At 42.5% G+C, this 25,608-nt stretch overlaps 1 protein-coding gene across 1 annotated transcript in view; it reads right to left on the bottom strand.

Moving 5' to 3' along the window:
* The window catches only part of LOC132393891 (multiple C2 and transmembrane domain-containing protein 1-like), a 600,107-nt gene that overhangs the window by 135,069 nt on the left and 439,430 nt on the right, over window positions 1–25,608 (bottom strand). The window contains exon 17 of the mRNA XM_059969303.1: window positions 11,973–12,092. Coding sequence (XP_059825286.1) covers window positions 11,973–12,092 — 120 coding nt within the window. The remainder of the gene's footprint in view (window positions 1–11,972; window positions 12,093–25,608) is intronic.

Raw genomic sequence — 25,608 nt, 5'->3', positions numbered from 1 at the left:
AACCTTGCCCCCCACCTGGTTTCAGCTATCACCTTCCAGCTTGTACTCCTTTCCCTCTTCCCCACCTCCTATTCTGGCTGCTTCCCCCCTCCCTTTACAGTCCAGTTGAAGGGTCTCAGCCTGAACATAGATGAAAGATGCTACCTGACTACAGCATTTTGAATTTGCTCCTCGACTTTTCGCATCAACAGAATCTCATGTTTATATATAAATATTTTAAGGATTATTACCGTACTGCTAATTGTAGCTGTTCCTGCCTTTAATTTTCCTGCCACTCTGACTGGTTGGGACGGACACTTGTGAGGCTAATTGTAGGGCCCCTATGATAGTGACTCAACAAAACAAAATTCAGACTTATTCCACAAAGGCACGATATTTCCTACTCCAACCACACCTGATCTTTCAGCATTTGGATTATCGCCAACATATTCAACACTGAGATTGTGGGCATACCCAATAAATCCATAAGAGAATAATAACCATAACAAAATCAGTGAAACTCTGCACCAACTTGGGCATTCAACCAGTGTGCAAAAGACAACAAACAGCAAATACAGAATAATACATAGATAAAAATAAACCAAGAACATGAGGTGTAAAGTTCCTTGAAAGTGAGTCTATAGATTGTGGGAACATTTCAACAATGGGGCAGTGATGGCAGGAGAATGGGGTTGAGCGGAATAATAAATCAGCCATGACGGAATGGCAGTGTGGACTCGATGGGCCAAATAGCCTAATTCTGCTCCTATTTTTTATGGCCTTTAGGGCTGAAGTTATGGTTCAAAGTATTCCAGTGCAGAAACAGATCATGAGGTTCAGTCGATCACTGTCAATGCTTTTGGCCTACTTGAGCCTTCTCCCCGCACTCATCCACGTTCATGTAGATGTGAGCAATAAAACATCTGTCTATAGATCCCTCAGTTAATGGCACGGGTCCAAGGCTTAAAAACCCCTGCTCTAAGTATGATTATGAAATAATTGTTTAAACATTCAGAAAATTGAGGTAGAGCAAACAACAATCTTTATTTTTTCAATTATCTTAATTCTCACTAATTTATTGTCATTGTACAAGTGTCTTTTCAAATGGTCAATGACTTCTACTGCAGCCTTAGCCCTGAGCTAATTCACTGAGATTCATTGCCTTCCTCTAGGCATACAACAAGCTGTGTGTTAGCACCTCAGCTAGATGGAGTTTCCTGCCACCTCAAGGAATGAATGTTGTGCTGCAGCAGGACTGGTCTCCAAGTTCCCAACATTGTTGTTCAAAATCCAACTCATACTTGAGCTCAATAAGGTAAATCCACTGGCCAGCTTCATCGAAGAAGCCCAACAAGCAAAGAACTCTGGAGATGTCACAGACAACGTACACAGCACTGCCTTTCAAGAAACATAAATTACATGGGTTGTAATTCCCTGTAAAACTGAATCATCCCAAAATTCCTACTGGTTTCTTTTGCAGATGGAACTACCCCTTTCTCACTGTGCACTCACTTTAATAATATATTGTTTCTACAGTTTACCTAGGGACTGCACAGTTCCTTAGATAAAGGTGGAGGAGGCAGGAAGGGATGTGGAAGCTAAGTAAATAAGAGTCCTAGAATAAACTTGTGCTTCTGGGGCAAAACACACAAATTGCTGGAAGAACTCAGCAGGTCAGGTAGCACCTATGGAAATGAATAAACTGCTGATGTTTTGGGTTGAGACCCTTCATCGGGACTTGGATTTCCAACATCTGCAGCTTTTCTAGAGTTAGTGCTTCTTGTATTTACTGTGACTGCACACAAGCAAATGAATCTCAGGGTTGCACATTATGACATATAAGTACTTTATAAAGTTACTTTGGACTTTGAAGCTTGTCAGTTAGCAACCAAGAACTACCAGAATTTGGCAAGACAATTTCATCAATGTTGATTATGATACGGCCAAAGAAGACCATAAGACCTAGGAGCAGAGTTAGACCACTCAGCCCATTGAGTCTGCTCCATCATACCCTCATGGCTGATCCATTTCCCTCTTAACCCCATTCTCGTGCCTTCTCCCCGGAACGTCTGACACCCTGACGAATCAAGAATCAAACAACCTCTGCTTAAAGTATACACAATGATTTGACCTCCACAGCCATCTGTGGCAATGAATTCCACAGATTCACTACACTCTGGATAAAGAAACTTTTCTCATCTATGTTCTGTATGGATGTCCCTCTATTTGAGATGGCCCATGGACCCCTCAGTTAATGGGAAGTGTGCAAAACATAAAAAATGTTGGGAAGCCCTGCTCTGTTCTGAGGCCATGCACTCTGGTCCTAGATTCCCCCAAATGTGATCTCCTGTTAGGCCTCCAGGCTGCTGAACATTAAAAGTAACTGAACCATGTCTACACAGGGATTTAGGCACATCTCAGCAGTTACTGCCTTGTTATCCGGTGATTCTATTTGTCTAAGAGCAAAACATCACATAAGCAAATATAAAAAGAGCTAAGCACTTAAGTAATCTCATTGTCAAAGACTGACTCGTTTAGTTTGTTAAAAAAAAACTCTGTTCTGTCAAATGAAATACGGCAAAAATGAAATCTTTTGTCAGTCAGGGTTTGCCTGCTAGTTTTTTTTTTGTTGCCTTCCCAAGCACGTCGCATTTCACGGCAGGGAAGAACTGAACTCAGAATAAACAGAACTGAAAAAGCTGTGACAAAGGGTTCGAGCTGAATTATTCTAGAGAAACTAATATGTAGGCTCAGTATTTTGCATTTATGGCATCACAAGGCATTACTCTATACCGTCTACAATGAGTTTTGGCATTTCTAATTTAAGGTAGAGGGAAGGAAAGCAATGAGCAAGGATGCGCTGTGTGAGATCAGATACAAACTCGGAGTCAATGAAAAAATGAAAAGATGCCCTGTGTTCCCTTCCGACAGCAACAACCTTTGTTCCCTCGCTTATTCTATTTATTATTTATGCCTCATTTATTTCTGATTTTTATTCCGTGACCACTTTGTTACAATCACCTTGAAAAGTTCAAATAATTATGATATATAAACCATAACTCTGAAATGCCTGTGTAATGTCAGAACGGCAAGACTCTGCTAATGTGCTCCATGAGGAGTACAATGGTGGGAATATAAGGATAACCACAGAGAGTGCAGATAACAGTCATTAGAGAAGCTCAGAGTTCTGTGTGTGGGTCTCCAACACTTATTGAGGCTTCAATAAAAACCTGCATGTCTTGTCAGCAAGGTTACCCGAACAAGTAATGTAACATAGAACATAGAAGGGTCTTATACAGAAAATCTGCTTCACTGTTTTATTGGCGAGACCAGTGGTGGGGGAGCTACATGGCCTCACTTGCAGCATGGAATAGGTCTTCATGCCATGGGATTGCCGTTTGCAGTCATCCGGAGAGGTGGGGGGGAGATCAAGAGCCAGAGGGTGGGGTGGGTTAGGGCTGCTCTCCAGAGTTTGCTTGGTGGAAGCCAAGCTCAATTGTGTTCAGCAACAGCTGCATTAGAACCTGATGACTGAGCTACTGTAGGCTTGTTCTCAAAGCCAACGTCCCATGCACCATCAATCTACAGGACATGACACCCAGGGACTTGGGCTACATTATATTTTATGTAACTGTATGTTTATTGCCATCTAGTATGTGCTATATGTGCCTTGTGCTGTTAATGACTGTTGGTATCACGTGTTGCACCTTGGCCTTGGAGGAACGCTGTTTCATTTGGCTGTATTCATGGGTTTCATGTATGGTTGAATGACAACTAAACGAATTTGAACAGTACAGAACAGTTCAGGCACTTCAGCCCACAATGTTCTGTCAAACTTTTAACTTACTGTAAGATCAATGTAACCCTTCTCTCCTACATAACCCTCCATTTTTCTATCATTCATCTGCTTATTCAAGAGTTACTTAAATGCCTTTAATGTATCTGCCTCTACCAACCCATAATACAGGGTGTTCTACACACCCACAACTCTATGTGCAAAGAACTTAAATCTGACATCCCTGCTATACATTCCTCCAATCACCAAATATCGAAAAATAATTTCAAACAGCAGGACAGACACTCAGTAGCCACAGCATGGGCTATCTTCTGTAGCTAATGAAGCAGCCACTGAGTTTATGTTCGTAGTCTTCTGTTGCTGTAGCCCATTCACCTCAAGGTTGAACGTGTTGAATATTCAGAGATGCTCATCTGCACACCATTGTTGTAACATGTGGTCATTTGAGTTACTGTTACCTTCCTGTCTGGCCATTTTCCTTGCTCATCAACAAAGTGCTTCTACCCAGAGAATTGCTGCACATTTGATGTTTTATTTTGTTTTTTGCACCAAACTCTAGAGACAGTTGTGCATGAAAATCCAAGGGAATCATCAATTTCTAAGATACTCAAATCACCCCATCTTGCACCAACAATCATTCCACAGTCAAAGTCCCTTAGATCACATTTCTTCCCCATGCTGATGTCTGGTCTGAACAACAACTGAGCCTCTTGACCATGTTCTGCATGCTTATATACTTTGAGTTGCTGCCACATGATTGGCTAATTAAATATTGTATGTGCATTGATGAGCAGGGGAACAGATACACCTAATAAAGTGGCTACTGGGTGTAGCTACTTTAAGAATTTTTATAATTTTTTTTAAAAATGAAGGAAATCATTAATATAAGCCAACATAAAAGCTGAAGAGAGGGCATATAATAAAACAAAGATTCGTAGGAAGAGGATTGGGAAGCTTTCAAAAGCCAACTGAAGGCAACTAAGAAGTCATTAGAAGAGAAAGATGGAAGATGAAAGTAACCTAGCCAATAATATTAAACTTTGTTCAAATACCTAAAATGTAAAAGAGAGGTGAGAGTGGATATTGGACCACTGTAAAACAAAGCTGGAGAAGTAGTAGTGGGGGACAACAAAATGGCAGATGTACTGAATAAGTATTTTGCAACAGTTTTCACTGTGGAAGACAATAGCAGTATGATAGGACTTCCAGGTGTCAGGGGTCTTGAAGTGTGTGAGTTACCATAATTAGACAGAAGGTTCTTGGGAAACTCAGAAGGAAGATAAATCACCTGGACCTGATGGTGTACACCCCAGGGTTCTGAAAGAGGTGGTTAAAGAGTTGTGAAGGCATTAGTAATGATCTTTCAAATATCACTAGTTTTGGAATGGTTCCAGAAGACTGCAAAATCATAAATGTCACTCCACTCTTCAAGAAAGAAGAGAGAAGAAAGAAAACGATAGGCCCATTAGTCTGACCTCATTGGTTCGGAAAACATTGGACTTGGTGATTAAGGATGAGAGCTTAGGTTACTTGGAGGCAGATGATAAAATAGTCAGTATGGTTTCCTCAAGGCAAAATCTTGACTGACAAATCTGTTGGAATTCTTTGAAGAAATAACAAGGAGGGTAGACAAAAGAGAATCGATTGGTGTTGTGTACTTGGATTTTCTGGTCCGGAGCGCTTGATGAGGTACCACACATAAGTTATGAGCCCATGGTGTTACAGGAAAGATTCCAACATGGATAAAGCAGAGGCAGATTGGCGGAAGGAAGAGAGTGAGAATAAAGGGAGCCTTTTCTGGCTGGCTGCTGGAGACTAGTGGTGGTCTATAGGGACTGATTATTTTTAAGTTATATGTCAATGATTTAGATAATGGAATTGATAGCTTTGATGTAAAGTTTGCAAATGATATGAAGATAGGTGGAGGAGCAGGGAGTTTTGAGGAAGTAGAGAGGCAACAGAAGGTCTTAGACAGATTAGGAGATTGGGCAAAGATACAGCGGATGGAATACAGTGTCAGGAAGTGTAAGTTCATTCACTTTGGTAGAAGAAATGAAAGGGTTGACTATTTTTTAAATGGAGAGAAAATACAAAAAATCTGAGGTGCAAAGGGACTTGGGAGTCCTTGTGCAGGATTCCCTAAAAGTTAACTCACAGGTTGAGCCTGTGGTGAGGAAGGCAAATGTGATGTTAGCGTTCATTTTGAGAGAACTAGAATATGAAAGGAAGAATGCAATGTTGAGACTTATAAAGCCCTGGTGAGGCCTCATTTGGAGTATTGTGAGGAGTTTTGGGCCCCTTATCGTAGAAAGGATGTGCTGAAACTGAAGAGGGTTCAAAGGAGGTTCACGAAAACGATTCCAGGATTGAATGGCTTGTCATATGAAGAGCGTTTGATGGCTCTTAGCCTATATTCACTAGAATTCAGAAGAATAAAAGGCGGCTAATTTTAATCTATTAAATGGTAAAGGGCTTGATGGAGTGGATGTGGAGAGGATGCTTCCTATGGTGAGAGAGTTTAAGACTAGAGGACACACCCTCAGAATAGAGAGCCGTGCTTTAGGAATGGATATGAGAATCAATTTCTTTAGCCAGAGGGTGCTGAATCTGTGGAATTTGTTGACACGGGCAACTCTGGAGGCCAGGTCATGTGGTTTATTTAAGGCAGAGTTTGGTAGATTGCTGATTAGACAGGGGATGAAGGGATATGGGCAGAAGGCAGAAGTTTGGGGCTGAGAGGGAAATTGGATCAGCCATGATGAAATTGCAGAGCAGACTCAATGGGTCAAATGGCCTAATACTGCTCTTATATATGTTTTTGTAGTCTAATAGGTTTAAACATCAAAAATAGCAATATGGCTACAGATTATTCTATAGATCATGTCTGCTTTGAGAGGCCAATGGCTCCATTGTACACACTGCACTGATTCCATCTTGAATATCACCATGCTGGCATTATTTGACAAAGGAGGGAGAGAGCAAAGGGGACCTGCAAAACATCTACCCTAGCATTATGAATTCTTGATGAACATTGTGGGCATGCAATGTGGCAATACTTCTGCAGGCTGCCGCCAGCACAACATTGGGTGAGTTGATTGTTGATGCAAATATATTAGGTTATTTATTTATCCAGATACAGTGCGGCACAGATCCTTCCAGGCCTTCAAACCATGCTGCAAAACATATCCCCGATTTAAACGTAACTGAATCATGGGACAATTTACAATAACCAATTAACCTACCAACTGATACATCTTTGGACTTTTGGAGGAAACTGGAGCCCCTGGAGGCAAACCATGTGGTCACAGGGAGAATGTACAAACTCCTTACAGGCACTGATGGGATTTGAACTCTTGTCTCCTGCACTGTAAAGCATTGTGCTAATCACTATGCTACCATGCCAAATGACACATATCACTAACAAAAGAAAATCTGCAAATGCTGGAAATCCAAGCAATACACACAAAATGCTGGAGGAACTGGACAGGCCAGGCAGCATCTATGGAAAATATTAATGTGTTGATGTTTCAGGCCAAGACCAGTCCTAAGTTCCTCCAGGATTGTGTGTGTGTGTAACTCTGGATTTCTAGCATCTGCAGACTCTCTTGTGTTTACACTTTTAGTCATTACAATATTGAGAATACGTGAAGGCACCAATTACCTTATCAGCAATACCCATAATTCAACAACTACATTTCAGCATAAAAGAATTTGGTTTCAAGATATTAAGGCCCAAGGTAAAGAAAAAAAAATCATAAATTGTGCAGATCTTTAAAAAGTGAAAATCATGAAAGCATATTGGAATTAAAACTTCAAGTATATTAAAAATTTAATTTAATTTGATTAACTATTACAGGTCAACAGAGATAAGGTGGAATTTCTTCAGCTAGAGGGTGGTGAATCTCTGGTATTCATTGCCATGATGGCTCAAATTTAGAAGAATGAAGGAGGGATCTTTTTGAAACCTATTGAATGCCGAAAGGCCTAGATGTAGTAGACGTGGAGAGGATGTTTCCTATAGTGGGGGAGTCACGGGTACAGCCTCAGAGTAGAAGGATGTCCCTTCAGCTAGAGGGTGCTGAATCTATGGAATTCATTTCCACAGATGGCTGCGAAACAAAGTTATTGAGTATATTTAAAGCAGAGATTGATATGTTCTTGATTATCTAGGGTGTTAAAAGTACGGAGAGAAGACAGGAGAATGGGGCAGGGAGGGATAGTAAATCAGCTAAGATGGAATGGCAGAGCAATCTCAATGGGCTGGATGCTCTAGTTCTACTTCCATGTCTGCTGGTCTTATTTTAGTCTTTTTCTTACTTTTACACCCCTCTTCTCCCCTTTACCTTTCTGAAAAGTTCATTTCATTCTTCTATTTCTGCAAAAATTCTATGTGATATCTGCCCCCCCCCCCCCACAATGTTCATTAATCAGACTGAATTATCAGCACGCCTGCTCTCTCTCTGTATTCCTAGACTTCTAGTCATGGGGTAACTTCAGACCAGATTGTTCACTCACTGTTCCAACATGAAACATTAACTCACTTCGCCTGGCCGGCTGAGTATACTCAACTTTGCTCAGCTCTGCTGAGTTCTTTCAGCATGAATATCAATTTCTCTTTCCGGTAATTTCCCCCTTCTATTCCTCACTCTGGCTCACTCTTTCCTCTTATAAGGTTGCTATAGTTGGTGATTTTAACTTTCCGTATATTGACTGGGAATCCCATACTGTAAAAGGATTAGATGGGATAGAGTTTGTCAAATGTGTTCAGCAAACTTTCCTTCATCAGTACATAGTAGTCCCAATGAGAGACTGTGCAATACTGGATCTGCTATTAGGGAATGAGACAGGGCAGGTGACAGAAACTTTTGTAGGGGAACACTTGCTTCCAGTGACCACAATGCCATTAGTTTCAAAGTAAGCATGGAAAAAGATAGGTCTGGTCCAAGGGTTGAGATTCTAAATCGGAGGAAGGCAAATTCTGAGGGTATTAGAAATGATCTGGCAAATGTTGATAGGGATAGGCAGTTTCCAGGCAAAGATGTACTTGGAAAATGGGAGGCCTTCAAAAATAAAATTTTGAGATTACTAAGCTTGTATGTGCCTATCAGAATAAAAGATAAAGATAACAAGTGTAGAAAGCCTTGGTTTTCAAGAGATACTGAGGCCCTGGTTAAGAGAAAAAAGGAGGTCCATAGCAGATATAGGCAAACAAGATCAAATGAAGTGCCAATGGAGTACAAAAAATGCAAGAGAACACTTAAGAAGGAAATTAGAAATGCTAAAAGGAGGCAAAAAGTTGCTCCAGCAGGCAAGGTGAAGAAGAATCCCAAAGGATTCTACAGATATGTTAAGAGCAAAAGGATCGCTAGGGACAAAATTGGTCCTTTGGATGATCAGAATGGTAATCCTTGTGTGGAGCCAAAACAGATGGGGGAAATCTTAAATGAATTCTTTGCAATGGTATTCACTCAGGAGATGGATACAGAGTCTATAGAAGTGAGGCAGTATCATAGAAGCAGCATTATAGAAGCAGCATCAACTTCATGGACCCCATATAAATTACAGAGGAGGAGGTGTTTGTTACCGTGAGGCAAATCAAGGTGGAAGATTCCCCAGAGCCTGGAAAGGTGTTCCCTGACCCTACAGAAGGAAAGTGCAGAAATTATCACAGCCCTGCAGAGATATTTAATTCATCCCTAGTGACAGGGGATGTACCAGAAGATTGAAGTAAAGCCTATGTATTTATTTGTTTAAAAAAATTCTTTAAACATAAACCAAGAAATGATAGGCCAGTGAGTCTGACATCAATTATGCAAAAGTTATTGGAAGGTATTCTAAGGGACCAAAAATATAAGTATTTGGATAGACATCGACTGATTAAGGATAGTCAGCATGGCTTCATGTGTGCTCAGTCATGTCTAACCAATCTCATAGTTTTTTTGAGGAAGTTACCAGGAAAGTGGATGAAGGCAAGGAAATCGATGTTCTCTACATGGACTTTAGTAAGGCATTTGACAGGGTCCCACAAGGAAAGCTGGTCAAGAAGGTTCAGTCACTCAACATTCAGGATGAGGTAGTAAATTGGATTAGACACTGGCTTTCTGGGAGAAGCCAGAGAGTGGTAGTGGAGGGTTGCCTCAGACTGGAGGCCTCTGACTTGTGGAGTGCTGCAGGGATTGGTGCTGGATCCTTTGTTGTTTGTCATCTATATCAATGATCTGGATGATAACCTGATAAACAGGATCAGCAAATTTGCATATGACACTACGATTGGGTAAGTAGTGGATAGTGAGGAAAGTTATCATGGCTTCCAGAGGGATCTGTATCAACTGGATAAATGGGCTGCAAAATGGCAGATGCAATTTAATACAGTATTGCACTTCAGTAGGACCAGCCAAGGTAGCTCTTATACAGTAAACAGTAGAGCACTGAGAAGTGTGGTAGAACAAAGGGATCTAGGAGTACAGGTCCATAATTCGTTGAAAGTGATGTCACAGGTGGATAGGGTCATAAGCCATCCAAGTTTTTGTGATGGCCACCACATCATATCTCCAAGTACTGATCCATGCTCTAAGCTCATCCACTATGTTCATAACACTCCTTACATTAAAATAGACCTTCAGTCTATTTCAAGCTTCGGCCTGAGCATGTCCCTTCTCTATCATCTGCCTATCCTCCCTCTCACACTGCCTACAAGCTTTCTCTATTTGTGAGCCAACCTCCTCTTCCCTAGTGTCTTCAGTTTGGTTCCCACCCCCCAACAATTCTAGTTTAAACTCTCTCCAGTAACCTTAGCAAACCTCCCCACCAGGATATTGGTCCCCCTGGGATTCAAGTGCAACCTGTCCTTTTTGTAAAGGACACTTCTTCCCCAGAAGAAGTCCCAATGATTCAGAAATCTGAATCCCTGCCCCCTGCTCCAATTGCTCAGCCATGCATTTATCCTCCACCTCATTCTATTCCTATTCTCACTGTCGCATGGCACAGGTAGTAATCCCGAGATTACTACCTTTGCGGTCCTGCTTCTCAACTTCCTTCCTAACTCCCTGTTCTCCTTTTTCAGGAGCTCTTCCCTTTTCCTACCTATGTCATTGGTACCAATATGTACCACGACCTCTGGCTGTTCTCCCTCCCACTGCAGAATTTCTTGGACGCAATCCAAAACATCCCAGACCCTGGCACCTGGGAGGCAAGCTACCATCCGAGTTTCTTTCCTGCATCCACTGAATCGCCCATCTGACCCCCTAACTATAGAGTCCCCTATCACTACTGCCTTCCTCTTCCTTCCCCTACCCTTCTCAGCCACAGGGCCAGACTCTGAGCACTGTCGCTTCCCCCAGGTAGGCTGTCCCCCCCAACAGTACTCAAACAGTAGTACTTATTGTCAAGGAGTACAGCCACAGGGGTACTCTCTAGTACCTGACTCTTCCCCTTCCCCCTCCTGACTGTGATCCACTTGTCCATCTCCCATGACCCATGTGTGACCACTTGCCTGTAACTCCTCTCTATCACCTCCTCGCTCTCCCGGACTAGGCGAAGGTCATCGAGCTGCATCTCCAGTTCCCCAACACGGTCCCTCAGGAGCTGTAGCTCGACACACTGGGTGCAAATATGGCCGTCTGGGAGGCTGAGAGACTCCAGGACCCCACAGAAAACTGGCCTCACACACACACTTCCTACCTTGCCTTGTCCCGTTACCACCTAAACCTGTTGAGCCAAAGCCCTACCACTCTGCTGCCTCTCAGTCCGCTGCCCACTCCGATGCTGCCTGCTGGATATGGTGGTCTTCTTTTTAAACCTTTTGTGTTCTACTGGCCGACATCACGCAGTCTTGTCTCTCTTTAACCCAAGTCGTAAAAAAACTCCCTTTGCTCCGAAAAATCAGCAGTTCACTCGCAGCCTTCGTGCTCCGAGTCTGAAACTTCTAAAGTCTGGCACGTGAAGTAGCCATTCCTGCCCCTGCACCATCGAAGCCTGGCACGTGAAGTAGCCATTCCTGCCCCTGTACCATCGAAGTCTCTGTAATGGCCACAACATCATAGCTCCAAGTGCCGATCTATGCTCTAAGCTCATCTGCTTTATTCATAATACTCCTCGCATTTGCACAAAAAGCGTTGAACCTCCAATAATTTCTTAACCAAATACATTTTAGCTCAAGGCTAATTAGGATAAGAAGTGACAAAAATGTGAATCTTACCATTGAGCGTAAAGTATTGTCCTTTCCTGATCTAATTAACCAATAGTTGTAGAAGAGCAGAATGAGAAGCATCAATGGGATCATAAAGAGTTCAAAGTTCCAAACTAAAACCAGGTAGACCTAGAAAGATAATGAGGCAAGTTGTCAATCAACACCAACCCAAGTCCAGTATCATAAAGAACACATTTCATTGTCTGTTTTTGATTGTTTCATGTACTTTTGTGTGTATTCAATCCTCTTAAACATCACAATGGGTGCTGATGGTAGAGACTGGACAACACTACTGTGTGTTACTTGATCAGCTAAAATGAATTATATTTGGAGGCATCCACCAACTTGGTATTATAGACGTCAGGTAAGATTATGTTGCAAATATTAGCTGTGACTAGCAACTTCACTTATTCTGCAGTAAAATATATTTAAATACAGAGTCACTTTGTTAGTAAATACAGTATAACTCTATTTAGGTTAAATTTCAGTTCAAATAGAGTTTATTGTCATTCAACTCTACACAGGTATACCACCGAATGTTCCTCAAGGTCCACAACACAGTACATGTAACTCACACATAACCCATAAAGTAATATTACCACAAATAAATTAACAAATAATAAGGTGCATATACAATATCAGCTAAAAAGTAAATGGTATAACGCTACTAGTGCTGGATGTGTGAAGAGACCTGGATGGTGGGAGAGATTTCAGTAGTCTTATAGCCTGAGAGAAGATGCTGTTTCCATCCCAACGGTTCTTCACCTAATGCTACGATACCTCCTGACTGATGGAAGGAGGTCAAACAGATAGGTGGACGGATGGGAGGGATCATCGAAACTGCTAAGGGTCCTGCGTACGCAGCGCCCCTGATAAATATCAGATGTCTCATTGATTTGTATTTTTAATAAGATACTATATCTTTTCTTCTGAAAGAGTTCAGTGAGCTGTGTCTTTTTTGGTTTAAACTGCTATTCTTATCAGCTGACACTTGGTCTTTTATTACTTAATGATTCATCGAGTGATTGTGTCTGAGATATATTCAAACAATGATCAAGGTGGCACCTCCATGAAAATACATGACAAATACTGATTTGATTTTGTCTCCCATGCCTCCAAGGTACCATAATATTTCTCACCAGTGCACACCATAAAAGGAAATCCAAAGAAGATAAACTCTTAGTGATCTGATAGGCTTTTGTGTTCCCACAATCTAATGCCTAGTTGACATTTCTTTATACTCCTCAGCGGTGATGCAGGAAAGCAGCATCCATCATCAGGGACTCCCACCAGTCAAGACATGCTCCCTTCTCACCGCTGCTATCAGGAAGGAGGTACAGGAGCCTCAGGACTCACACCACCAGGTTCAGAAACATTTATCACCCTTCAATCATCAGGTTCTTGAACCAGAGGGAAAACTTCACTCAATTTCATTTGCCCCATCACTGAACTGTTCTCACAGCCAATGGACTCACTTTCTAGGACTCTTCATCTCATGTTCTCAAAAGTTATTGCTTATTCATTTATTATAATTATATCTTTCTTTTTGTATTTGGACAGCTTGTTGTCTTTTGCACACTGGCTGAATGCCCAGTTGGTGCGGTCCAGTTGACTCTGTTACAAATTTGCTGAGTATGCCTGCAGGGAAACAAATCACTAGGTTGTATATGGTGACAGATATGTACTTTGATAATAAATTTACTTTGAACTTTGAAGGTACTAATAGTAAAGGGATATGTTAGCCTCATTCACTGAAGCAGATTAACCAATGTCTGTTCAGCTTTATATTTTTTTCACATTTGTAGACTGAAGTAAATGGTGGATTGAGTTAGTGTAGCAAATTGTAATCCTGAAAATGTTTTATAAATATCAAAAGTAGAATCAGGTTTAATATCCCAGCATGTTTCATGAAATTTGTAGCCTTACAGCAGTAGTACAATGAAATGCATGATAAATAAATATGGGTAAAAAACTGAGTTACGTTGGGTATATGTGTGTCCATTAAATAGTTAACTTAAAAAAATAAGTATTGCAAAAAAAAATCAGATATGTAGAAGTAGTGAGGTAGTGGTCATGGGTTCAATGTCCATTTAGAAATCGGATGACAGAGGGGAAGCCATTCCTGAATCGCTGAGTGTGTGCCTTCAAGCTTCTGTACCTCCTTCCCAATGGTAACAGTGAGAAAAGGGCATGTCCTGGGTAGTGGGGATACTTAATGATGAACGTCGCCTTCCTAAAGTACCAATCCTGAAGATGTCTTGGATACTACAGGGGATGCTAGCCATGATGGAGCTAATTTTACAAGTTTCTGCAGCTTACTTCAGTCTTGTGTAATACCCCCAATAACAGGCATAGCTTGATACCTGATGCAGCCAGTCAATACATTTGCAGAAGTTTTTGAGTGTTTTAGTTGACAAATCAAATCTCCTCAAACTTCTAATGAAATATAGCCGCTGTCTTGCCTTCGTTACAATTGCATTAATATAGTGCTTCCAGGTTAGGTCCTCAGAGATACTGACGCCCAGGAACATAAAAATGTTCACTCTATCCACTCTCCACTTCTGATCCCTCTATGAGGATTGGTTTCTGTTCCCTTATCTTACCCTTTCTGAAGTCCACAGTCAGCTCTTTGGTCTTACTGGTGTTGAGTGTGAGGTTGTTGGTGTGACACCACACGACTAACTGGAATATCTCACTCCTGTAAGAACGTGCTACTGTATTCTTGTCTAGAAATTAGACTGCACACTTCTGCCATTTCAGTAACACATGATCCGCTTACAGTTTAGATGGATAGATTATATTTTTAGGTGACGCATTAGATAGGGCATTAATTATATCAATGTGCCTGACCTTTTGCAGGTGTTGGTTTGGCATCAAATGATGTCTCTGGTTGTGCAGTTCCCATTTCATAGAAACATAGAAAACCTACTGCACAATACAGGCCCTTTGGCCCACAAAGCTGTGCTGAACATGTCCTTAACTTAGAACTACCTAGGTTTTACCCGTAGCCCTCTATTTTACTAAGCCCCATGTAGCCATCCAGGAATCTCTTGAAAGACCCTATTGTTTCCGCCTCCACCGCCGCCATTGGCAGCCCATTCAACGCACTCACCACTCTCTGCATAAGAAATTTACCCCTGATATCTCCTCTGTACTTACTTCCAAGCGCCTTAAAAATATGCCCTCTTGTGCTAGCCATTTCAGCCTTGGGGAAAAGCCTCTGACTATCCACATGATCAATGCCTCTCATTATCTTGTACAACTCTATCAGGTCACTTCTCATCCTCTGTCGTTCCAAGGAGAAACGGCCGAGTTTACTCAACCTGTTCTCATAAGGAATACTCCCCAGTCCAGAAAACATCCTTGTAAATCTCCTCTGCACCCTTTCTATGGTTTCCACATTCTTCCTGTAGTGAGGCAACCACAACTGAGCACAGTACTCCAAGTGTGGTCTGACCAGGGTCTTACATAGTTGCAACATTACCTCTTGGCTCTTAAACTCAATTCCATGATTGATGAAGGCCAATGTACCGTATGCCTTCTTAACCACAGAATCAAACTGCGTAGCGGCTTTGAGTGTCCTATGGACTCAGGCCCCAAGATCCCTCTGATCCTCCACACTGCCAAGAGTCTTACTATTAATGCTATATTCTGTCATCATATCTGACCTACCAAAATGACCCACTTCACACCTATCTGGGTTGAACTCCATCTGCCACTTCTCAGCCCAGTTTTGCATCCTATCAATGTCCCGCTGTAACCTCTGACAGTTCTCCACACTAGCCACAACACCCCCAGCCTTTGAGTCATCAGCAAACTTACTAACCCCTCCCTCCACTTCCTCATCCAGGTGATTTATAAAAATCACGAAGAGTAAGGGTCCCAGAACAGATCCCTGAGGCACTCCACTGGTCACCGACCTTCATGCAGAATATGACCTGTCTACAACCACTCTTTGCCTTCTGTGGGCAAGACAGTTCTGGTTCCACAAAGCAATGTCCCCTTGGATTGCATGCCTCCTTTCTTTCTCAATAAGCCTTACATAGGGTATCTTATCAAATGCCTTGCTGAAATCCATATACACTACATCTACTGCTCTTCCTTCATCAATGTGCTTAGTCACATCCTCAAAAAATTCAATCAGGCTCGTAAGGCACGACCTGCCTTTGACAAAGCCATACTGACTATTCCTAATCATATTATGCCTCCCTAAATGTTCATAAATCCTGCCCCTCAGGATCTTCTCCATCAACTTACCAACCACTGAAGTAATACTCACTGGTCTATAATTTCCTGGGCTATCCCTACTCCCTTTCTTGAATAAGGGAACAACATCTACAACTCTCCAATCCTCCAGAACCTCTCCCTTACTCATTGATGACGCAAAGATCATTCCCAGATGCTCAACAATTTCCTCCCTCGCCTCCCACAGTAGCCTGGGGTACATCTGGTCCCAGTGACTTATCCAACTTGATGCTTTCCAAAAGCTCCAGCACATCCTCTTCCTTAATATCTACATGCTCAAGCTTTTCGGGCCACTGTAAGTCATCCCTACAATTGCCAAGATCTTTTTCCGTAGTGAATACTTAAGAAAAGTATTCATTAAGTACCTCCGCTATTTCCTCCGGTTCCATACACACTGTTCCACTGTCACACTTGATTGGTCCTATTCTCTCATGTCTTATCCTCTTGCTCTTCACATACTCATAGAATACCTTGGGGTTTTCCTTAATTCTGTCTGCCAAGGCCTTCTCATGGCCCCTTCTAGCTCTCCTAATTTCATTCTTGAGCTCCTTCCTGCTAACCATATAATCTTCTGGATTCCTATCATTACCTAGTTTTTTTGAACCTTTCATTAGCTGTTCTTTTCTTCTTGATTAGATTTGCAACAGCCTTTGTACACTATGGTTCCTGTACCCTACCATCCTTTCTCTGTCTCATTGGAACTCAGAACCCCATGCAAATATCCCCTGAACATTTGCCATATTTCTTCTGTACGTTTCCCCGAGAACATCTGTTTCCAATTTATGCTTTCAAGTTCCTGCCTGATCGTCTCATATTTCCCCTTACTCCAATTAAACATTTCCCTAACTTGTCTGTTCCTATCCCTCTCCAATGCTATGGTAAAGGAGATAGAATTGTGATCACTATCTTCAAAATGTTCTCCCATTGAGAGACCTGACACTTGACAAGGCTCATTTTCCAATACCAGATCAAGTACAGCCTCTCCTCTTGTAGGCTTATCTACATATTGTATCAAGAAACCTTCCTGAACACACCTAACTCTACCCCATCTAAACCCTTCCCTCTAGGGAGATGCCTATCAATTTTTGGGAAATTAATATCTCCCATCACAACAACCCTGTTTATTACTCCTTTCCATAATCTGTTTCTCTATCTGCTCCTCAACATCCCTGTTACTTTTGGATGGTCTATAAAAAACACCCAGTAGAGTTATTGACCCCTTCCTATTCCTAACTTCCACCCATAGACACTCCGTAGACAACCCCTCCATGACTTCTTCCTTTTCTGCAGCTGTGACACTATCTCTGATCAGCAGTGCCACACCCCCAAACCAAAGCCAAGAGATCATGAAGATCTGACTGTATAGTAGAACCAGGGGCTTTTGTTGTTGTTGCTCTTAAACATTCTGTTACCATCAGCTGACCTGATTGGCAACCTCTCAACTGACTTGTGTGCACTGAAACCTTCCAAACTCAACTGTATTGGATGCAAGTAAATTCATGTTTTCTTTTACACTCAAAGTTGGTGGATATTTTTGGATATAAACCATCCAAAAATCATTTTAATTATTTTTCCTAATATTGTAATTCCCAATGAGCAATTAGGCAAATCAGATAAAATCCATTTCTAGACAGAAGATTTAATTGGTCCTGGACATAGTGAAGAGGACACTGAACTGAAGAAAAAGCATTTCAGGATGTATATTGTATACATTCCTCTGACATTAAATGTACCTTCGAGCTTTATACTCAGTGACCAACTTATTCGGAACAGAAGGTACCTGACAGAGTGGCCACTGAGTTTATGATTGTGGTCTTCTCCTGTTGTAGCTCATTCACTTCAAGGTTTGACATATTGTGTGTTGAAAGATGCTGTCTGCACACCACTGTTACTGTTACCGTAGGCAACTGTTACTGTCGCCTTCCTGTCAGCTTGAACCAGTCTGGCCATTCTCTTCTGACCTCTCTCATTAACAAGACGTTTTCACTCACAGAACTGCCATTCATTTGGTGTCTTTTTTTGTTGTTTTTCACAAACTCTAGAGACTGTTGTGCATGATAATTCCAGGAGATCAGCAGTTTCTGAGATACTCAAACCACCCCGTCTGGCACCAACAATTATTCCATGGTTAAAGTCACTTCGGTGACATTTTCCCCCATTCTGAGTTGCTGCCACATGATTGGTTGATAAGATATTTACATTAACGAGCAGGTACATGCATATCTAATAAAGTGGCCACTGAGTGTATTGGTAATAATTATTAATAAATACCACAAAGGCATTTCAATTTTTATAATGTTTATCATAAATGATAAAGAAAAGAGACTAAATACATGCACTAAGGACTACATGCTTGGTGCACTGAGAATTACTAGTCTACAAAATGTGCACTTGGTGTGGGCTTCAAGAGTGGTCTGTTACATCTCCCACACACTGAGCTGGCTAAGACCTGAGGAACTCTTCCTAGGTAATCATGGATCTAATCATTTATCCAATCATGGATAACTCTGTTCGACCTTGTTCTCCCCACTACAACAGGTCTATGTAGTTGTCCATGGTGGTGGTGCTGGTTGGTCATAGTACCTGACGCTGACAGGAAACCTGTCCAGGAGAGTTTTTAAATTGTAAAAGCCAGTTCACTAGGCAATTCCACTCCTTCAACCTCAGAAGTCCGGGTCCAGTGGTATGAACAAGCATCACAACTGGGGTCTTCCTGGGTTGCAGAGGATGGCCATCAGTTCTTCAGTGCCTCATCATGTCCTTTGCTCTCCATGGAGCATTGCAGATCATTGGTTCTTACTGCAGATCTCATCTGTCTGTTCTACTGGAGATGACTCTGCATGCAGGGAGAGCCATGGTAGTTCTGTAGAAGTGATTGCTGTGCAGTCATTGCAAAGGCTGAGCCTCATGTTCATAATGAACCAAACCTTCATTGTGTTGTATGGTGGCACAATTGTATCAAATGAAAAAGAAGACTTGACAGATCAAGACTAGACACCCATAAGGCAGTGTAGACCTTCCACAATTGAAGCAATGTACATCTCAACAACCTGCCACAGAAACTGAGAAGTCTAGAGATCCCATTATCTCCTTGACTATAATAATAGCACTGAATGAACTCCAGTTTTAAGAATTTTCTTCCACACGACCTCATCCAGATTGGCCTGAACTATCACCATATCCCATCAGTAACACGAGACAGGATCACCAGCAACCAAGGAGGATACAAACTACGCTCCACTTGAGCCCACTTTACAACCAGGTGGCAAGACCTCCAAAAAATGAATCCAACCAGCTGTACCGTCTCCCCCATCTTGTTTGTCATGGGTATGAACCTCCTCATATCAGCAGCAGCAGACGTAACCTGAGGCCCAGTGTCGGAGCCCAGCATATGACAACCTGCAATACAGGGGTTCATGGATGACATCACAGTAATCACTGTATCCCATGTCCAAGCAAGATGGGTATTGGAAACCCTGGAAAAGGTAGCTACCTGGGCTAGCATGATCTTTGAATCCAGGAAGTCCAGATGCATTGTGATCAAAAAGGGTAAGGTTACTAGCAAGTTCAGTCTTCAAGTACAGTCATTCCATCCATAGAGGACAACCCAGTAAAGTGTCTTGGAAAGTGGGTTCATGCAGTAATGATGGACAGCACCAACATTACCGACACTATGAAGCAGACTGAGAAGTGGCTGAAGAAGGTCGACAAAACCAGACTCCCTGGTAAATTTAAGACATTGTTGTACCAACATGGTCTTCTACCAAGGCTGCTCTGGCTTTTCATGGTGATCACTGTAGAAGACATCAACAGGAAAATCAACAAACATCTTCAAAGGAGCCTGGGAATTCCCCCAAGATTTTCTTTAGTGGGGCTATATATGAAACCAAGCCAGCTACAGCTCCCATTGTCATCAGTAGTGGAGGTGTTCAAGGTGACAAAGTGTAGAGTTGTGTTAACACTGAAGGGCTTCAATGACAAGCTAATAAACTAAGCAGGAGTCACAATCAAGCCAAAAGTGGGCTGCCAACTCAACCACACACGAGGCAGTGAGCTCCCTGCAATTGTGAGACATCATTGGCAACCCCTGCCTGGGGACAGAAGTCCTCGGCTCTGCAGACTTCCAACAATGGGGGAGTGCAAGTTCAAGAGATAGGTGTGACATAGTCCAGGCAGAGGTATGGAACATTTAGGATGAAAGGCTGGTATCGAAGGCAGTGGTGTTGGATGAAATGGGATCTTCCCAAGAGCAGGGTCACTTGAGCTGAGCTTTAGAGATTGGAGCCTTCCTGCTTTTCTTTCCTCCTACGCTCTGTGTACGACACTCTCCCTACACCATCACAGCAGCATACATGGGGGCTGAGAGAGGACCGTAACTTTGGGCTTCACTGGCAGGATACAAAACCAAGGAGGATTCAAAACAGGATACAAAACAGCTTTAACACAAGGCTGGTATCGGTGGCGACATGACAGAGTCCTGCTGTCCCTTGCTGACACACTGGAGTGGAAGAGGTGTGAAAATAGGCCAGCTGGCAGAGAGGCAAACAGGGCAGGCATTTTCATCAAGGAGAGGACCAAGCTAGTCATATCAAAGAGGCCTAAAGCCAATCTGCTGCAAACTGCCAAATCATGGGAGATTAGAGTGGAGAGGAGGGTGGAGATGAGGGTGGAGATGAGGGTGGAGAGGAGGGTGGAGAGGAGGGTGGAGATGAGGGTGAAGAGGAAGCTCTATGCCGGGAGGAGGTTGCACTTTCCAAGGGTGGTGCAAACCACCCTTTGACCAGACGTCATAGTGTGGTCCACCAAAGACAAGAAAATCATCCTGGTGGAGCTCACAGTACCATGGGAGAAAGGATATGAGGAGGCTCGGGAGAAGAAGGCCCTAAAATACTAGTCCTTAGTTCAGGAGTACAGGAACAAAGGATGGCAGACGTGGACATTTCCCAGGGAGATCGGCTGTAAAGGGTTCCTGGTGAAGCTGGCATGGAGGTTGCTGTCTGTGCTGGGCCTTGATGAAAAGAGCAAGAACCGAGCAGCTCGCAGGATGGGGGAGGAGGCAGGCAGGGCCCCTTGCTGGATATGGAGCAGGCGAGAGGAGTTGAGCTGGTAGTCAGGAGCAGATGGGCAGTGACTTGGTCACCACTGTTGACCCACCAGCTTGAGAGTGTAGTGGTTCAGGTCGAAACACTCTATGAAGGTTGGGCACCACCTGATGACATCTGCTCCCGGCCAAAGGCTAAGGTCTCATCATCAGGTAACTGTAGAGAGCATCCCAGTGTATGATGCAAGAAATAAAGTCATCAACCTGCTCTTAATGCTCTGCATTAGGAGTTCAAATCAATTTGAAGTAGTCACAGATATCTTGACAATAATCTGTGTAGGTGGTGGCATACTCTTTACATTGTAACACACACAAAATGCTGGAGGAACTCAGCAGATCAGGTAGCATCTCTAGAGAGGAAGAAACAGGCAAATTTTCGGCCCTAAACCATTCATCAATTCACTTTACAGTGACTTTCATTCCATTCACTTAATTGATGAGTGAACACAATTATTATTCAGTGAAGATTAAAATTTAGATTAACACATGATGAGGAATTACTGGCCAATCTACCCATTTTACAAGTATTTATACACCTGTGTTTATTTCTGCTCTGATCTTCAAAATAAATATTGATTAGAAACCTGAGGTATTACATTGTCACAAGGTATGCCAGCATAACACTATCACTGTGCCAGCAACCCAGGTTCAATTCCCACTGCTGTCTGTAAGGAGCTTGTACATTCTCCCCATGACCACGTGGGTTTCTCTGGGTGCTCCAGTTTCCTCCCACATTTCAAAGAAGCACAGGCTAGCTTAATTAGTCTCATGGGTGTAAGTGTGTGGCATGAGTTTATTGGGCTAGAAGATCCTGTTAGCCTTGCTTGTATCCAACACTCTTTGACCACTGTACTCCTTATTCTCTGTACCCTGTACGTACCAGATGTACCTTGTGCTGTGTATGACTGTTGGTACTGTATAATGCACCTTGGCCCTGGAGTACCGCTGTTTCGTTTGACTGCATCCATGGGAATTCATGCGTATGACTGAATGACAATTAAACTTCAACATGAAATAGTGCCCATCAGCAACCTTATTTATTTATTTAATTAATTTAGTGATACTGTGTGGAATAGGCCTTTCAACCACTGATTTCACCCTAGGCTAATCAAAGGATAATTAACCTACCCGGTATGTTTTTGGACTGTGGGAGGAAACTGGGGGAAGCATGCATTCTACAGGGAGGATCTATAGAATGACACTGGAATTGAATTCTGCTCTGGAACACCCCAAACAGCAACAGTGTCACACTAACTGCTACATGACCATGGTGCCATGATGGATTTATTCTGGGACAGTAGGAAATAAGGCACAGAAGGACATCACAGTAGCATTGTGGTTAGCGCAACGTTACTGCAGCTTGTGGCATCAGAGATTCAAGTTCAATTCCAGCAGCGACTGATTAATAAAGAGAAATATCAGAGGCCAATCTGAAGATATATTCATTTGTAACTCACAGATATGCTGCTTTGAACATGTGGTCTCTGAATAGTTATTGCCCAAAGGTGTGAAGGCCAATATGAAACTCTAGTTGAAACAAGCAGGCAGGATCAACACAGAATATGTACACAACGCTAGAAGAACTCAGCAGGTCAGGCAGCATCCGTGAGAAAAGAGTAGCCAACGTTTCGGGCCGAGACCCTTCATCAGGAATGGGGGAATGGGGATCAACACAGATACTCATCATGAAGGTTTCTTGTCTGTGTGATTTATTGCAACATCCTCCAGCAAAACTGGAGCAAAAAACAGCAACAAAGCTCTCAAGAAGCAGAAATCAAAATCAGTCTTTGCCTTTCAATAATGCTATTGGCATACATATCATGATAGTCAGATTGCTACTACAGATATAAACACAGTGGCCACTTTATTAGGTACACCCATACAAAAGCTAGTTAATGCTAATATATAATCACCCAATCATTTGGCAGCAATTCAATGCATAAAAGCGTGCAGACACGGTCAAGAGGTTCAGTTGTTGTTCAGACCAAACATCAGAGTGGGGAAGAAATGTGATTTAAGTGACTTTGACTGTGGAATGATTGTTGGTGCCAGAGGTGGTGGTTTGAGTATCTCAGAAACTGCTGAATTCAGGGGATTTTTGTGCACAACAATCTCCAGAATTTACAGAGAATGGTGCAAAAAACAAAAAAAAAATATAATCTAGTGAGGGGCAGTTCTGTGTTGAAAAATGCCTTGTTAATGAAAGAGATCAGAGGAGGATAGTCAGAATGGTCCAAGCTGACAGGAGAGCAACAGCAACTCAAATAACCACGTGTTACTAGAACTGAGGGACATTGCCTCAAGATTCAGGGGACAAGATTTAGGACGGAGATGAGGAGAAACTGTTTTTCCCAGAGAGTGGTGAACATGTGGAATTCTCTGCTCAGGAATTCCCCTACTGTGTAAAAACCTATCTAACTGCTTCTTCACTAAATATATTTAAGATACAGTTAGATAGGTTTTTACACAGTAGGGGAATTAAGGATTATGAGGAAAAGGCAGGTAGATGGAGCAGAGTTTACGGACAGATCAGCCATGATCTTATTGAATGGTGGGGCAGGTTAGATGGGCCAGATGGCCTGCTCCTGCTCCTATTTCTTATGTTCTTATGTTACAACAGTGGTGTGCAGAAGAGCATCTCTGAAAACACAAACATCAAACCTTGACGTGGATGTGCTATAGCGGCAGAGGACCACGAACATACACTGAATGGCCACTGGATTAGCTACAGGAGATACCTTATAGGCCACTAAGTGTAACTAATTCATTGTTATTTGGTGCTGGCTTAGTGTTGTCATATTTACCAAAAAAAATTGTCTTGCAACCTGTTGATACAAATCAGATCATTGCATAGTGATTGAGGTAAGATAAAGTAAAACAACAACAGTGCAGAATAAAGAAAGTGCCCTGCAGGCAAACATCAAACGTGACCTGGGGCCCCCAACCTGGGGGTCCACAGGCCCCTCCGTTAATAGCAGGTGCCAATGGTATAAAAAAAAGGTTTGAAAACCCTGAACTAAAAGATTACAAAGATATAGATATAAGAGTCTATCTCATAATACAAGGGGTCCATTCAGGAGTCTGATAGAAGTTTCCCTTGGCCTGGCGGCATGTGCTTTGTATATTCTGCCCAATGGGTTGGGGGAGAAGAGAGAGTGCCTGGGACGGGTGAGGTTTTTGATTATGCTGGCAGAAATACTGAGGCAGCAAGAGTACAAAGTCCATGAGGGATGGGTGGTTTCCACTATGCACTAAGCTGTGTCCCCACCTCTCTGCAGATATATGATACTGGAGGATTAGGAAGTTTAGTGGAGGCAGATTGGTGTTATTCATGCAATCATCACTTCTATAAATCACTTCAAAAAGCTGTTTTATAAAGATCGGCTTCATTTGTCACATGTACATCAAAACATTGAAACATAGTGAGATGTGTAATTTGTGTCAACCATCCACACAGTCCGAGGGTGTGATGAGGGCTGCCCGCAAGTGTCAACATGCATACTGTGCCAACATAGCATGCCAAAACTTGTTAACCCTAATCTACATGTCTTCGGAATGTGGGAGTGAACTGGAAGAACACTATGTGATCACAGGGAGAATGTACATACTCTTTACAGACAGTTGCAGGAATTGAACCGCGAACTCTCAGCTGGTGCTGTGAACTAACTGCTATGCTATGCATGCCTTGCAGCATTTTTGCATTTAGTTCTCGTATTAAATTGGGTGCCCCTCAGAACCCCAGAATCATAATCACATTTTAGTACCGTAGACATAGATCATGGAATTTGCTGTTTTATGGCAACAGTACAGTTCCAGTGAGGTGTATGGGGTGTCACCATATGTCGGTACATATTTTTGATAGGTGGGCTAAACCAGGTGAGAGAAGGCAGCGAGTCTCATACTGGGACATAGGGATAGGGACATGCCTGTCCTAGCATGCGAAGTCAGCTCTGATGACTGGGTGGATGAGATCAACAGTGAGATTCAATGGCCAGGAAGGTGGCTCTGCAACATTTCGTGGAGATCGAAGGGCATGACAAGGCACAGAAAATTATCAAAACAAAATAAGATCGAAATCAGCTGCAGCATATTGGAAAATCAGTCAGCTCCATTCTGGGCACTGGTCTCCTCAGTATCCAGGGCTCCTTCGAGGAGCGATGCCTCAAAAAGGCCGCATCCTTCATTAAGGACCCCCAACACCCGGACACGTCCTCTTCCCATTGTTACCATCAGGGAGGAGGAGGTACAGGAGTCTGAAGACACACACTCAATGATTCAGGAACAGCTTCTACCCCTCTG

The sequence above is a fragment of the Hypanus sabinus genome, chromosome 5 (assembly GCF_030144855.1).
Source record: "Hypanus sabinus isolate sHypSab1 chromosome 5, sHypSab1.hap1, whole genome shotgun sequence".
NCBI lineage: Eukaryota > Metazoa > Chordata > Chondrichthyes > Myliobatiformes > Dasyatidae > Hypanus > Hypanus sabinus.
Note: the sequence above shows the minus strand (reverse complement) of the source record. Positions and strands in the feature narration are given on the sequence as shown.